General features: G+C 46.9%; 1 protein-coding gene across 2 annotated transcripts; it reads right to left on the reverse strand.

Moving 5' to 3' along the window:
• Window positions 1–6,293: 6,293 nt before the first annotated feature.
• DYNLRB1 (dynein light chain roadblock-type 1) lies at window positions 6,294–14,316 on the reverse strand. 2 transcript variants are annotated; one of them, XM_066586231.1, is made up of 4 exons: window positions 14,234–14,316; window positions 11,563–11,638; window positions 10,254–10,421; window positions 6,294–7,032 (listed from the first exon to the last, which is right to left on the reverse strand). In XM_066586231.1, exons 1-4 carry the CDS (start codon window positions 14,234–14,236, stop codon window positions 6,989–6,991), a joined length of 291 nt encoding a protein of 96 aa, XP_066442328.1. In that variant the 5' UTR covers window positions 14,237–14,316; the 3' UTR covers window positions 6,294–6,988. The 2 variants fall into 2 exon arrangements, with proteins under 2 accessions (XP_066442328.1, XP_066442327.1); XM_066586230.1 differs by having other exon boundaries at window positions 14,110–14,238.
• Between the last annotated feature and the right edge of the window lie 281 nt (window positions 14,317–14,597).

Below are 14,597 nucleotides of genomic sequence, written 5' to 3' on the forward strand. Positions count from 1 at the left end.
ATACATCACCTAACAGGCGCTCCCCGCTCCTCCGCACGTCTGCTTCTGAAGCTCCGGCACACTTGCTTGTAGTCTTCAGCCATGCTTTCTGATTTGGAGGTTCAAAATCCCCACCTCCCGAAAGCGCTGGCTCTGATTGGTTCTTAAGTGCTTGATGAACCAATCACAGCCATTCAATGCGATGGCTGTGATTGCCTGAGCCGCGGCACTCGAGAACCAATCAGAGCAGCGCTTCCTGAAGGGAAGGGATTTTGAACCTCCAAACCAGGAAGTGCTGGCTAAAAATGACAGACAAGTGTGCCAGAGCTTCAGAAGCAGACATGCGGCGGAGCGGAGAGCGCCTGTTAGGTAATGTATTGTGTTTTTTGCTTTAATGTAGCTAGGGGATATTTTAGGGACAAACAGTAGGACTTCCTATTGTAAAAGTTGTATCGCACCGCATGAAAACCGCGTTATTCTGCAACAGAAAGGAGGGCTCCATAGGGAAAAATGGACTACAAAACATCGCAAATTGCGGCTGCGTAGACCACACTGCGATTTAGTATTCTCGCAATGTCGCAGACTACAAAGCATCGTTCATGTGAAAGAGCCCATTGGAAAGCATGGGCTTCACATACATGTGATGTGTAGCACTGATGCATCGCGAGAAAATCGTGCGATTTTGTTGCCCGTGTGAAATTGGCCTTAATGTTCGTCACCCGGTGATCTTTTGCCTTCCTCGCCAATACTTCCCATTTTTTCGATTCCATGAAATAGCGATCCATATTGTTATCCAGTGTTAATGTATTCAACCTTGTGTCACTCATTGTGGACTTGAGAAAATGGGCTGAAAATACCATGTTGGATATTAATATTTGGCGACTGTAATTACGAGGAAAACTATTTTGAAGGTTATAGGTCCTCAAAAGACCAAAAATAAATTGGACACGGCTCGGAGATATTTTTTGCCTGTACAGCAGGGATCATTATGTGTCCAGTACAAGCAGCAGGAGGAACTGTTGACGCCGTGTTCAAAGAATATGAAGAGACATAATAACTTCCATAAATAGCCCCTCTTAGCATCCAGTGGAGGCACGTGGCCGCTTCCAGTAATAGTCCAGCAATATTGTCATACCGAAAGCAAGCCATAGTCTGGGCAGCCATATTTTTCAACCCTCATGCTAAGCAGGGATTAACAGTTCCAGTGCACCCGATACATGTTTTTTTGTAACACCAACATATACCAAGACACCGCACACAATGGGTTCCACAAAAATGGGGTGCGATCACGTAACATTGCATGCACTCATGCAATCCCATAGGCTTACCTTACATGTCATTGCTATTTACAGGGCATTCCCATATGAGGTCGTTAGCTCTGGTCCCGGTAGGGTTCAGAGGTGCATGCATCAGAATCATTTTGGAAATACTAAAATTAAGGGTCACCCCAAAAACGACCACTAACGATCACTTATTTGTTTTCTTGTGTGAAGTTTTGATATTCTGTTGAACTGTTTTTGAGTCATCTTGATCAAATAGATGCTGGATTTCCAAAGTGACAACTGTTAAAGGGACTAATTTGGTGGAGGTTAAACTAATTGCACCTAGAGAACAGAATGTAGAACTCATGGCACAGCTTTACGGGATACCTTGTAAAATTCACTTTTATCCCTGCTGTACGGTAATGGTGCCCCAACAGTTAGGTGAGCCCGGACCATCTCTGCTGCCGCAGTTACCTCCATAACCTGGCCCCTTCTCTCACCGAGTGACAGGGTTGGGATTCTTCAGCAGCGCCACTTTTTAAAGATGTCGTCCTCCTGATAAGCCAGATTCTAAAGTGTGATTGTATGATAGCTTTTAATGGCTAACAAAAATGCATGATGTTACAGCAAGCTTTCGGGGATATCTCGCCCCCTTCGTCAGGCTAATGAATGAAACTAGTTTGGATGGCACATAATTATAACATACAGATGTAGAGGGGAGGAGAACACATTCCTCTTGATCTAAATAAATGTTTACTCAGAGATTTGGAACTGTTTTGCACTCAAAACTTAAAACAACAAACAAACAGAGTGGAGACATACATCGTAAATCAGTGCACTGAGCATAGGACAGTTTTATGATGTGTCTTGTCTCTCCTTCAACCTGCACATGGAGGGAGATGCAGCACCGCCTAGTGGATGGCAACATTATTACAAGTCAAATTTGGAATTTTTATGAAGTTTTAAAGCAAAAGGAAAAAAAGACATGTTTAATGATTTGGAGGAGGACAACCCTCTTGACCTCCTTAAGGCTTTTCATATTTTCCACTTATGCAAGAATCCCGGGCTGAGGTTCAATCCATTCTTGAGGGTATCAAACATGACCATAAATTTTTACTCCCAAATTCTTCTGTGATGCTGCGACTTGAAATTGCCCTTCAGTATGATAACTCTCATCTGCTCCATGCTGTGTCCCTGACCACAAAAATGTTTTGCCACAGGTAGTTTAGTCTTTCCCTCTGTAATTGAGTGGCGATGAGATCTCATCCTGGCTCACAGTTTTTGGCCTGTTTCCCCGATATAAAGCCCCCAACAGGACATTTACTGCACAGGATCAGGTGCACAACATTGGACGTAGAAAATGTGAATATCCCCGGAATCTTATAGTCTCTGCTGTTGTTGGAGATTTGTATCCTGTCTGCAGTCAGTATATGTGGGCAGGTCTTGCAGCTCCTTACCTTACAGGGATAAGTTCCTTTTTGTGTGTCAGAGGGCAATGCACTCCTGATTATACAGTTCATCAAATTTGGAGGTTGCCTGTAACACAGAAGGGGAGTATCCGGGAATATGGTTTTCAGACGGTCATCCTTGTGTAGGGTATGATGGAGTTTCTTTGCAGTTTTCCTTAGTACCTCTAGATGTGAATTGTAGGTCACTACTAGAGACACGCGTCTGTTTTTTCCCCCTTTCTCCTTGTATTTGAGTAGTTGATTTCTGGGTATCCTGGTGGCTCTAGTGATTTGGTCACCAATCGAGATGGGATGGTAGCCCTGATTTAAAAATGTCTTTTTGAGATTGTGTAAATGTTCCTCTTTGTAGGGTTGGAGCAGATCCAGTTGTACCTGATGGCCTGGCTGTAGACTATGGACTTTTTGATGTGTTTAGGATGGGAACTGTCCCATCTGAGGTATGTGGCCGATCAATCGGTTGTCGGTATAGGGATGTCTGTATTGAGTTGTTCGAAATTTTTATCATAGTGTCCAAAAAGTTGATTTCAGTATACGAGTAGCTTAATGTCAGGTTTATGGTGGGGTGGAATGCATTGAATCTCATGGAATTTTATTACTTCTTGTTCTGTGTTTGGCCAGATGATTATGATGTCACCAATGTAGCGGAAGTAAGCCAATGGTTTGTTGGGGCAGGAGGCCAAAAAGCCACTCTCCACTTTTGCCATGAAAAGGTTGGCATATTGCGGTGCCATTTTACTGCCCATGGTGGGTCCGGTGAGTTGCAGGACTATCTCTTCGTCAAAGAAGAAATACTGGTGTGTGAGAATGAATCTACTGAGTTGTAACACGGATTCAGAGGCAACCCCATTGGCCTCAAGGTGCGCCTGGTAGGCGGTCAGTCCATCTTCGTGTGGGATGTTGGCGTGTAAGGACTCCATATCCATGGTGGCCAGGATTGTGGCATCTGGGCGGGGACCTATCGTTAACAGTTTGTTCAGTAGGTCAGTGGTGTCCTGCAAGTAGCTGGTTGTATTCCTCACCAGTGGTTTAAGGACACCTTCTACCCATCCTGAGATTTTTTTCAGTGAGGGTTCCCACACTGGAGATAATTGGCCTCCCTGGGTTGCCAGCTTTGTATAGTTTGGGAAGCATATAGAATACTCCCACCCTAGGGTTCTCCGGGATCAAGTCCAGAAGTTTTGTGGAGCCCACAGACAGACTTCTGATGACCCTTCTCTATTCACTCATATATTTCCGAGTCGGGTCCTGATCCAGTTTAGTGTATCTGGTGTCTGTCAGCTGTCTTTCTGTTTCTTTCATGTAATCTGATGTATCCATGAGAGCTATAGCGCCACCCTTGGTGATCTCCTTGTTTTGAGTGCATGGATGGCCCTACTTTCCTGCATATTGATATTAAATGCTCCCCTTTTCTGCTTGTCCAGTATAGTAGATTGCACCTCATGTCTAGAAAAGTCTATATATTTATCCAAGGTGGGATTGCGGCCAAGAGGGGGTGTCCAATCAGACTTCTTCTTGGCCCCTAGTTTCTCCTGTGTTTGAATGCTTGGAGGTCCTGTCTCCTCTTTGTCATGGAAGAACTCTAAGTCTGAGTCTCCTGAAATATTCCTCCATGGCACTCAAGTTAATTTTGCCCACAATAGGGCTAAACATTGTGCACATGTGCCGGTGGCCTGTCACAATGCACATTTCTAGGGGCATGTGGATGATGTAGGGAGAGAGGAGTTTGGTTATAGAGAATAGTGTATCGGCAGATATGTTACAGGCCTGCCCAGCGGACCATTTGGTAGCTCAAACAAGAAAAAAAGCTATGGAATGAGCTCTATAAGTGCAATATTAGTGACCACTTCCCTCTAAACAGTGTTTCCTAACTCCAGTCCTCAAGGACCACCAACAGGTCATGTTTTCAGGATATCCTATAGCAGTGGTCGTTGCGAACCTATGGCATGCGTGCCAGAGGTGACACACAGAGCCCTCTTTTCTGGCACGTGTGCTGGCGGATGCTCACCACCCTAACAAATACTGGCTGAGGCTCCTCTGCTGGTATTCACTCAGCAGCGTTGATCCCAGGTGCACACTGTGACGTCAGTGTGCACACGTGATCCTCCTCCCCTGATGTCTCCTTCTTGGTTCTGTGAGAGCAAAAGGGAAGGAGGCGTCCAGATGCACATTGATGTCACAGTGTACACCTGGGAGCAGCGCTGAGCAGAGGAGCAGCAGTGGTTCGACGAGGAGGTGGAGGTAAGTATATGGGTCTCAGGGGGGCACTACTACTATTGGATACTATAGAGGATACTATTAGTGTCAGCCCCAGCCCCTCTGCTGGTATCCACTCAGCAGCGTTGATCCCAGGTGCACACTGTGATGTCAGTGTGCACACGTGATCCTCCTCCCCTGATGTCTCCTTCTTGGTTCTGTGAGAGCAAAAGGGAAGGAGGCGTCCAGATGCACATTGATGTCACAGTGTACACCTGGGAGCAGCGCTGAGCAGAGGAGCAGCAGTGGTTCGACGAGGAGGTGGAGGTAAGTATATGGGTCTCAGGGGGGCACTACTACTATTGGATACTATAGAGGATACTATTAGTGTCAGCCCCAGCCCCTCTGCTGGTATCCACTCAGCAGCGTTGATCCCAGGTGCACACTGTGATGTCAGTGTGCACACGTGATCCTCCTCCCCTGATGTCTCCTTCTTGGTTCTGTGAGAGCAAAAGGGAAGGAGGCGTCCAGATGCACATTGATGTCACAGTGTACACCTGGGAGCAGCGCTGAGCAGAGGAGCAGCAGTGGTTCGACGAGGAGGTGGAGGTAAGTATATGGGTCTCAGGGGGGCACTACTACTATTGGATACTATAGAGGATACTATTAGTGTCAGCCCCAGTAGTAAAAGCATTAGTACTTGGGCCGCTCTGTGTGTGTGTGTGGTGGAGGGTCACTATTACTACTGTGGCCACTGTAGAGGAGGGGTTCACTATTACTACTGTGTGTGTGTGGTCACTATTACTACTGGGGCCACTGGGGGAGTGGGGATGGGAGTCACTATAGAAAGGTGGTGGTGGGAGTCACGGTTACTGTGGTGGGTCACTATTACTGCCGAGGCCACTATTACTACTGAAACCGCTGTAAGGGGACACTATTACTACTAAAACCGCTGGGGCGGGTCACTGTTGCTGCCCGGACTATGGGTGGTGGTTACTATTACTGAGGCCACTGTGGGGGGTGTCACTATTTCTAATGAGGCCACTGTGGAGGTCAATATGACTGCTAGGGTATGTTTACACGTGGCGGAGTGGCGGGAATGCTGCAGAATGTCTTCAGCGGAAGAATGAAGCGGGGGCCCCAAGATCATGCGAATCAGTGTCCGACTTAGAAAAGGACAGCACCAGGTAGTATTACTTCTCCACCCGCTGGTCCACAGATAAAATTTTGTCCCTGAGACCGCAGGGTCGCTTTAATTAAGGATTATATTGCAGTTGCTTCCTTTTTAAAAACTTTTTAAAGCTACAATACAGGATTAAAACGTTGGCTGTAAAATTGTACAAATGAATGAATACTATTGTGTGACAATAAACCAAGACGGAGGGCGGCATACAATTACTGTAGTTTTAATGAAGATTAAATATTACACAGTTTAGCTGCAACAGGTAAAACTAACAGCAATGCAAAGACTTGGCGAAAAGGTTTACAAATAAAATAGTTAACAGGATTTGTGGCATCATTCAGTTCTAATAGGGTTATAGTCTGTATGCAATGCAATCCCTTAGGGCTCACTCATACAGGCGTATGTGGCCCGCATCATTTTCAGGCATGCAAAATATGCAGTACACAGAAAATATGCACGCAACGTGTATTTGCTAAATAGCCCATATTGCTGTGTAATATGCACCAAGATAGGGCACGATGCTTGGGGGAAAAAAAAAAAACACGCAGTTGCGAGTGATGCAATAGAAAGGAATGGGCTTTTAGCGCTGCATATTGCGTGTGTGAAAAATACGTGCGTAATACGGGCGACATATGCTTGTGTAAGTTGTCCCCTAGAGACCGCTTTTTAGACGGGAATGGTTAGGATGTGATTCCACACCACAGTGCTTAGTGTATAGGGTTCTTCCTTGCAGTGTTATACAGGAGAGCGGGCAATAGATGCGCAGCCGATGGATAAAATCCATAGGTCTAAATCTTCATTCTGCAACTCCAGCTTTATGCCAAGCGAGGCCGGATCCGAAAAGACATGGAGGAACATAGAATATTGGAATAAGGAAGGCCAGCACTTAGTGGAGGGGGCGATCAGTCTGAAGGCTGCTGGATGACAACCAAAATGTAGTCTTTATCTGAAAATAAAAGAGATGATTAAGTAGTATCTAACGATCACCTATAGCAAAGTACAGTGTGCCACCTCCTACTAGGGGGGGCATGTGCCCCAGGTGCAAGCGAGGTACTAACAGATGGTGTGGCCAGTGTACACAAGGCAAAGGCAGAGTAAGGAATCGTTGCCCTGGGTGCAGGAAGGCCTAGTTATGACTAGGACCTCAAAGATATAAACCAGTGGGTACATATGAAGATCAATGTGGAGATCAAAGAGCTGCAATTCTAGCAAGTCGACTTTGACTCTTTGAAAATACTTATTGCTTCTGACAGCAAAAAAAAAAAAAGCATTAGAGAAAAAATACTCTTTAGTGAGAATTAAAAATGTGACAACTAATGTTTTAATATTTTGCATGTACGCTGAAATAGGATTGCATAAAGGGCTATTCACTATAAAGCTATCCCCCCAATATATATGTGTGAGCTGTTATTGTTTAGACTCCGGGCCTCTTCTTCCTCAGATGGTCATGTGATCTCCGTTCTGACTGGCTTGGATCTACTTGGGGTTATGTATTCATTTTCTAGTCACGTTCTCAGTTTGTGTGATGCTATTACATGACCTCCCCCCCTGCCTGGAGGGGGATACAGACACTCCTGTCACAGTTAGGCCAGATTCATATGGGCATGTGCGATATCACGCTTGCCAACGTACACTTTTCACGTGGATGCTTGGGGTTTTTCATTCAAAAACGTCTCACATCACTTCTGTGAAATTGTGATCCTCAGGCGTACAGAGGAGCGCAAGTGTTCCCCAATAATTTCAAAGGGAACTATTACATCACACAGAATGCGAGTGCCATGCGATGTCTTTAAAAGTCCCATTGCAAACAATAGGCGAGGCGTTCCCAGGGAACGCCAAAAGATAGAACCTGCTGCCATTTTTTTCCCCTCGCATCAGCAGGAAGTGGCTCTGTTCTAAAAGACGTTTTTTTTAAATCGCTCCAATTTTACTTAAACTTATATGGTAATTACAGTGTTAGGAAGAAATGTGCTACAAATCTACATACTATTCCGAAGAGAATGACACCTTGCAGGTCTTCCTACCTCCAATAGATTTCCATGTATTTTTTGACCCAATGCCCCGATGGGTCTGAAAATTGAGATTTTTTTATATACATTCTAGTAACAAACAAATGTGCTAAACTTTGTAAAAACCAGAGCTGGTCGGGCGTTACCCCTTGGGCGACTTGCCCTGGAATGACCCAGGGGTGGGGTGTCAGCAGTACGGAAGAATCATAAAATACTTTTAGAACTATGGAAAAACCTGGAATAAAGACTTCTAATTGGCTTCTAAAAGGGTAAATGAAGATGATAAAAAACAAACCCCACAAAATTATTGTTAATAGCAATAAAGAAAATTAATTCAACTCTTCCTTAATACTTTAACCCCTTAATAACGCACCCCCCCACCACCATTTTCGTTTTTTCCTCCCCCTTTTAAAAAAATCGTAACTTTATTCATCCATCAACGTCGCTGTATGAGGGCTTGTTTTCTGCGGGACGAGTTGTATTTTTCAGTGGTGCTATTTACTGTACCATATAATGTACTGAAAAAGTTGTCAAAATTCTAATTGGAGTAAAATGAAAATTAAAAAAACGACATTCCACTATTTTTCGGTGCGTCTTGTTTCTACGGCACACAAACTGCAACAAAAATGACGCTAAGGCAAACTACTTGAGCGAGTATTGCCTTATGCGAGTACCTGCCCGCTCGTCTCAAAAGATTCGGGTGCCGGCGGGGGGCGGGGAGAGCAACGGGGATTGGGTGGGTGGGTGGGGGGGGGATCTCTCTCCCCCCCCCACTCCTCCCTGCTCTCTCCCGAAACTAACCGCTCTCCCCCGCCAGCACCCGAATCTTTTGAGACGAGCGGGCAGGTACTCGCATAAGGCACTACTCGCTCGAGTAGTTTGCCTTAGCGAGCATGCTCGCTCATCTCTAGTCAGTACGATTACTACGATACCAAACCTATATCGTTTTTGGATGTACTACTTGTATTTTTTTTTTTTTCAAAAACATTTAATTTTTAAAAATTATTTTCTGCCATCTTCTGCGCGCAAAAACTTTTTTATTTTCCCATTGACATTGTTGTACGAAGGCTCATTTTTAGCGTGACGTCCTGTACCCTGTGTTGGTAACATTTTGGAATACATACGACTTTTTGATTGCTTTTCATTGCATTTTTTTCATTACCTCATACTGTGATCGGGCAGCCAGACTATCAAGCCACCCCTCGGGCATGGCTTGATAGGCAGTCTGCCAAGACAGCCCTGGGGCCTTTCAGAAGGCGCCCGACTGCCATGACACCTGCATCGCTCCCTGCGATCGCCTCACAGGGGAACCGTATGGGACCCCCAAATTTTGTTTGGGGGATTTAAATGCTGCAGTCAGAATTGACAGCAGCATTTAAAGGGTTCATTGCGCCGATCAGCTGATTGCAGCTATTGCCGCCGGGTGTTGGCTGTAATAAACAGCTGGTGCTCGCGCTTTATGAAGCTAGGTCGCCCCGCATTGTACAGTTTAAAGGGGTCTTCCCATCTCGGCTGTTCATATCCAAGATGAGAAACTCACTGCAATGGCTACCGGCCACCTGGCTGGAGCCTATAGGAAGAGAAGAGCGCTTAGCACAGGGCTTTTTCTGTAGCTCTCACTGAAGCGTACAGGAGCTATGCAAACAGCATAGTGTGATACATGGTTTCCATAGCCCTCCTTCACCTCAATGACAGTTACGGAATTAGCACTGCGCTAAGCTCTTTTTGACAGATCATTGAAACACAGTGGTTGGGTGTTCCCATCTAGGCCATGAAAAGCAAAGATGGGAATACCCCTTTAACCCCTTATGAATATTTTGTAGATGTCAATGTTTAAATGGCATCTGTCTTGTGAGAAGGGGGTCTACTAGAATGTTGCTTACCTTATTTGACCTACACTCTTCTAGGACATTGCACTACATTCTGATCAGATTGCTTTGTCCTAAGTAGAAAGAGGATTTCCCTGCAGTCACTTAAACATTAAAAACAAGTTGTCCTCGGAGCGCCGTTTGCTTTGTAACTATACAATAGGATAGAGGACTTCCTTTCAACCTAAACCGGCGCCCGATGACGAAAGCTCTGGAGACTTCCGCTAGTGAAATATACTGCGATTCAGAAACCCAGCTGGTTCTGCCACAACGACAGGCTGCAATTATACCTGGAGCAATCATAATCTCATTTTTCTTGCATCGGACTCTGAGGAACGTCAGATCATTCTGGGGGTCGATGTCCCGCACGGAACTTCTGGCCTTCATCACCAACTGATGCATTAGACCCGCATACTGTGCAGTGGTGGCGTTATCCATGGTGCTCTTTATGGGAATGCCTGAGTGAGAACAAGAGACAAAAAAGGTTAAAGGTCATTCGATCCTCTCAGCACATAATATAAATGGGTGGGAAGAATTTCACTTTTCAGGTAAACAACGTATTCATTAAAACGAACCATTCACCAGTATGAGGCTAATTCCCCACAAGCGCTGAAAATCGCGACCATCTGAAGCGCTGGATTCCAATGCATTTTTTCACATAGGGGATTTTCCGGTGCGTAAAATCGGCCGGCCTGAAAAGATAACGCAAACGGTGCGCATTCTGGCCGGACGCTTTTACGCCAGCCGGAAAAGCTAGGTCTTGTCCTATCTTTTGTCCGTTCTCATGGACTCCTATAGAAGCTGTCAAGAAAGGGAAGGGGGAAAAAGTTTAGCAGCGGCTCACATTGCTAAAGTCCCTCCCACTTCCCTTGCCGGAAGTTCCCATAGGCTGGGGAGGGAGTTTAACACGACTAGTTAAGCTACGCTCCCACCCCCTCCCCTTATCAGCAGCCGGCAAGGGGCGGAGAGGGGGAGGGAGTTTAGCAGAGCTGAACTCTCTCCCTCCACTGAAGATATTCCAGGCTGCAGCATATATATGCCGCACCCAGCAGTCTGAATAGGCAAGAAATCGGGAGATGCAGGCAGGCGGCAGAAAATAGCAGCGCCCGTGTGAAAGAGCCCTGAGCCACAGAACATTACTTCTACAAATGCCCCAACAGGAAGGCCCCTTAGATGTAATCTGTCAGCTACCATGAGCCCCGTACTCTAAAGTATAGGGTAAAAGCCATCAGCTTGGTCCTTGTTTTATGAGACCAAGAAGCTGAGCCAACGGACCAGACATAGACCAGATCAGTGCGCTACAAGACCATCCACTGATGTGTAATGTGTTCTTCGTATTGTGGGGGCATTGAAGACTTCAGTGCGGAGATCCCCAAGGCTACAGCTGACTGGCCACGCCAACACTCACACCCATGATGAGGATTTTGACATGAGTTTTAATAATGCAGATCTGCAAGACACTTCACCTCTTCAAATAAAAGGATGCAGCGCAAAATGTACAGCAGATTTTCCCCTTCGCTTTACACAGTTCTCTGCCCTACGGCCATTTTTTTTTTTTTAAATCTAGAAGCGCCCCTTTAATGGCAGGTCACCACTCACCCTCTGAGTTGACAATAATAATTCCTTGGACACCCTTCTGGCTCTGGATCCTCTTCAAGGTCTCCTCAACATCTGCCTGCAAAAGACAAAGAAGAAAACATGGCTACAAAATGTATCAGCTCCGAACGTCACCCAAGAATGGCGTCACCGAGACCCCAGTCAGTAGAAACCCAAGACTCCGACTGCGTCATACACTGGACTATTGAAAGTTTAGATCTGCTTTTACTTGCCTTAATACTGTCTTCCTGTTCTCTATAGCGGTTGAGATGAGGGCAGCCATGTGAATTGCACAGCGCCTCCTTCCTCTGCTCTGTAGAGGAGGAGCTTCACTCCTGAGCACGTGCAGACTCATCTCAACTAAAAGCCTTGGCGAAGCAGCATAATGATACTTCGTCTATTCCTAGAAGCCAAGTCGGCACATTTCTACCAACCCCGACTCCACGACCTCAACTCTACAGCCGTTTCTAGTGGAGTGAACTACAACTCTGGTGTAAGGGTGGCTTTATGTGGGACAACTATCGACTAAAAAAATTGCTAAAATGGGTGATTTTGAGTGATCGTCGTAAACAGGGGAATCTACAGGTCAACAAATCGCTCAGTAGTCGCTTCGTTATGGCTCACCGAAACAAAGGGACGAGTGATCCAAGTTCTCGTTCCGTGTAAACAGTGAATGGAGCTGGGCAGCCGGAAGAGATCTCTGACCGCTCGGCCTCTATTCACTAAACATAGAAGAAATGTAGGGAAAAGTGGTTGTAGCCCCGATCCCTTTTCTTAAAGGGGCACAAGATGTTTTTCTAAGCTCTACTCCTCTGTTGTTATTAATACATTCAGCATGTAGACACGTTTGGTATTAGTGTATCTTGACGCCACCGGAAGCTAGGGGTTTCACAGGGCTTCCATGAGGAACACCTCGTCACACCCCTAGCTCCTGAATGTCTCAAGAGCTGAAGGTGCTAGAAGGAGCAAAAGTACAGGTCTCTGTACAGGACCCGTCGCTGAGCTGTAGCCCTGTGACATCAGGTACCCAGGTCCCAGTTCCACCACCCGGCCCCAGCGCTCTGCCCTCCACCCTCTTTGCTGTCCTCCTCATGCTGTCTTTGGCCGCTGTGTATGACTGACAGTTCCCCGCCGCAGTTGCCTCCGTGGTGTCCTACACCTGAGTGCAGGAAGGCATGTCAGTAAGTGTCCCGCAGCGCTATTGTCTCCCCACAGTGACAGCGGGACGGCAAATCCGCTGCGGCTAAGCTGGCAGAAGCTGCTGCTGTGGCGCGGATTTGCCGAACGCAGCATGTCTATTTTTTTTTCCTTCTGCGGCCACGCTCTCCTCTATGGGAGCGCCGGCCGCAGCGGAAGAGCGAGCGGCTGGGCCGCTTCAAAGCTGCCGCTTTTTCCGCGGCAGTTCTCTCGGTGGAAATGTTGCGGTTTTTGCTGCGGCCAAACTGCGACATTTCCGTCGGGAATCCGCCCTGTGTGACCGTGGCCTAATACCGACACGTTTCAGGGCCGTTGCGCCCCTTCCTCAGTATTTTAGCTGGGGGTACACTGGTGTGTTCTCTTTACAGAGGAGTTGGGCCTGGGGCAGGTCTTAATAGTCAAACACTCATGCCAACCCTTAGTGCCTTCAGAGGGCCTCAGGCTGCCTGCAATCTCATCATGGGTGGGCCATTGCAATTCCGATCAGGACATTGAAATGCTGCAGTCAGAACTGACTACAGCATTTAATAGGTGCAATTCAAGTTCTCTTGCTGTAGTGGTGGGCGGGAGTGGCACCAGCTGTACATGGCGCCGGAGCAGCTCCCAACAAACCCCGCGCACATCTATGTTGAATGTCACCAAGGGGTTAATTTGTGGCATTTAAAACAATTTTTATTGCCACCAATGAATAATCGCAGTATTAGGCTAATTTGTCTTAAACCGATTCTCTTGGGTTACAGTAGCTGGAAAAGCAGCTCCGCCCACATCCCCTCCTGTAATGGCGGAGATCTCTGTCGCCCCACGACAGGTATTTCTGTAGGACCCCCTTAAAGGGTCATCTCATCATAGACAATCCCTTTAAAGAAGTTGTCCGGTTGAAACATGAGTTTTTAAAATTCGATACAAATCAATTAAAATAATAAAATTGCACTTACCCGTCCCCGCCCCGCGGTCCAGCCGGACTTTGTTGGGAAACGGACACCATGTGACTGCTGCCACCAATCAGAGGCCGTGGCGATCCAACGCCATTCTCCTGGCATCACGACTACAGGATATACCAGAGGAGCGGCACCCAACACAGCGCAGCGGTCATATGGAGTCCATATCCCAACAAAGCCCGGCAGGACCGCAGCACTGGGACCACCGGTGGCCAAGGATCTCTGCTGGGCCTCCTAGAGAGGTCACCATGATGCCTCCTTGCCCTAACAGGAGTCATGGAGGAGAGTCCTAATGGAACCACCCCTTTAAATGTCATCAGTGAACCTCCAAGCACTGGGACCGCCATCAGCGGTGCCAATTGGCTCTTCTCTAGGACTATGATCAGGAATGCGCCCCGGTCATCATAGTAGATACCTGAGCTGCACCCATCTGACACTGAGCATCCATCCTACGTGATGGCAGTGACGTCACCCGGTAACGTTACATATGTTCACACCGTGCAGCTGACACACCATCCCGCAGCCCCGCCGGCACTCACCATAGTGGCCGGCTCTCAGTTCCGCTGTCACTAGAATACAGTGCGCATGCGCGGAGACAGGCGTCACTAGGCGACCAAACCCTCCGTTGTCCCGCCCCAGCACTCTGCCTCGTCTAGCAGACAATGAAGTCTCCAGCAATGGGCGCCATTTTGTTGAAGCCAAGGCGCATGCGCGTTCGACGTGAAAGAAAATGGCCTAGTTTTTTTTGTTGTTTACCTTTCCTTCATATACAGACTATTATGTTTCTATTTCTAGATTAGTTTCGGCCATACCCTGCCCCATATAACACAGTACCATCATTACCATGTGTCCTGTTTATAGAGCTGGTACAAAGGAGAGGTGAAGCCGTTGCTTATAGCAACC

This window comes from Eleutherodactylus coqui, chromosome 13 (assembly GCF_035609145.1).
Source record: "Eleutherodactylus coqui strain aEleCoq1 chromosome 13, aEleCoq1.hap1, whole genome shotgun sequence".
Lineage (NCBI taxonomy): Eukaryota > Metazoa > Chordata > Amphibia > Anura > Eleutherodactylidae > Eleutherodactylus > Eleutherodactylus coqui.

Coding starts and splice junctions, on each gene's coding strand:
- DYNLRB1 (XM_066586230.1), bottom strand. CDS start 14,142: ATGGATGCTCAGTGTCAGATGGGTGCAGCTCAG. Junction 11,639..14,109: donor GTCAGATGGGTGCAGCTCAG/GTATCTACTATG, acceptor TGTCTTTTGCAG/GCAGATGTTGAGGAGACCTT. Junction 10,422..11,562: donor TATTATTGTCAACTCAGAGG/GTGAGTGGTGAC, acceptor GTTCTCACTCAG/GCATTCCCATAAAGAGCACC.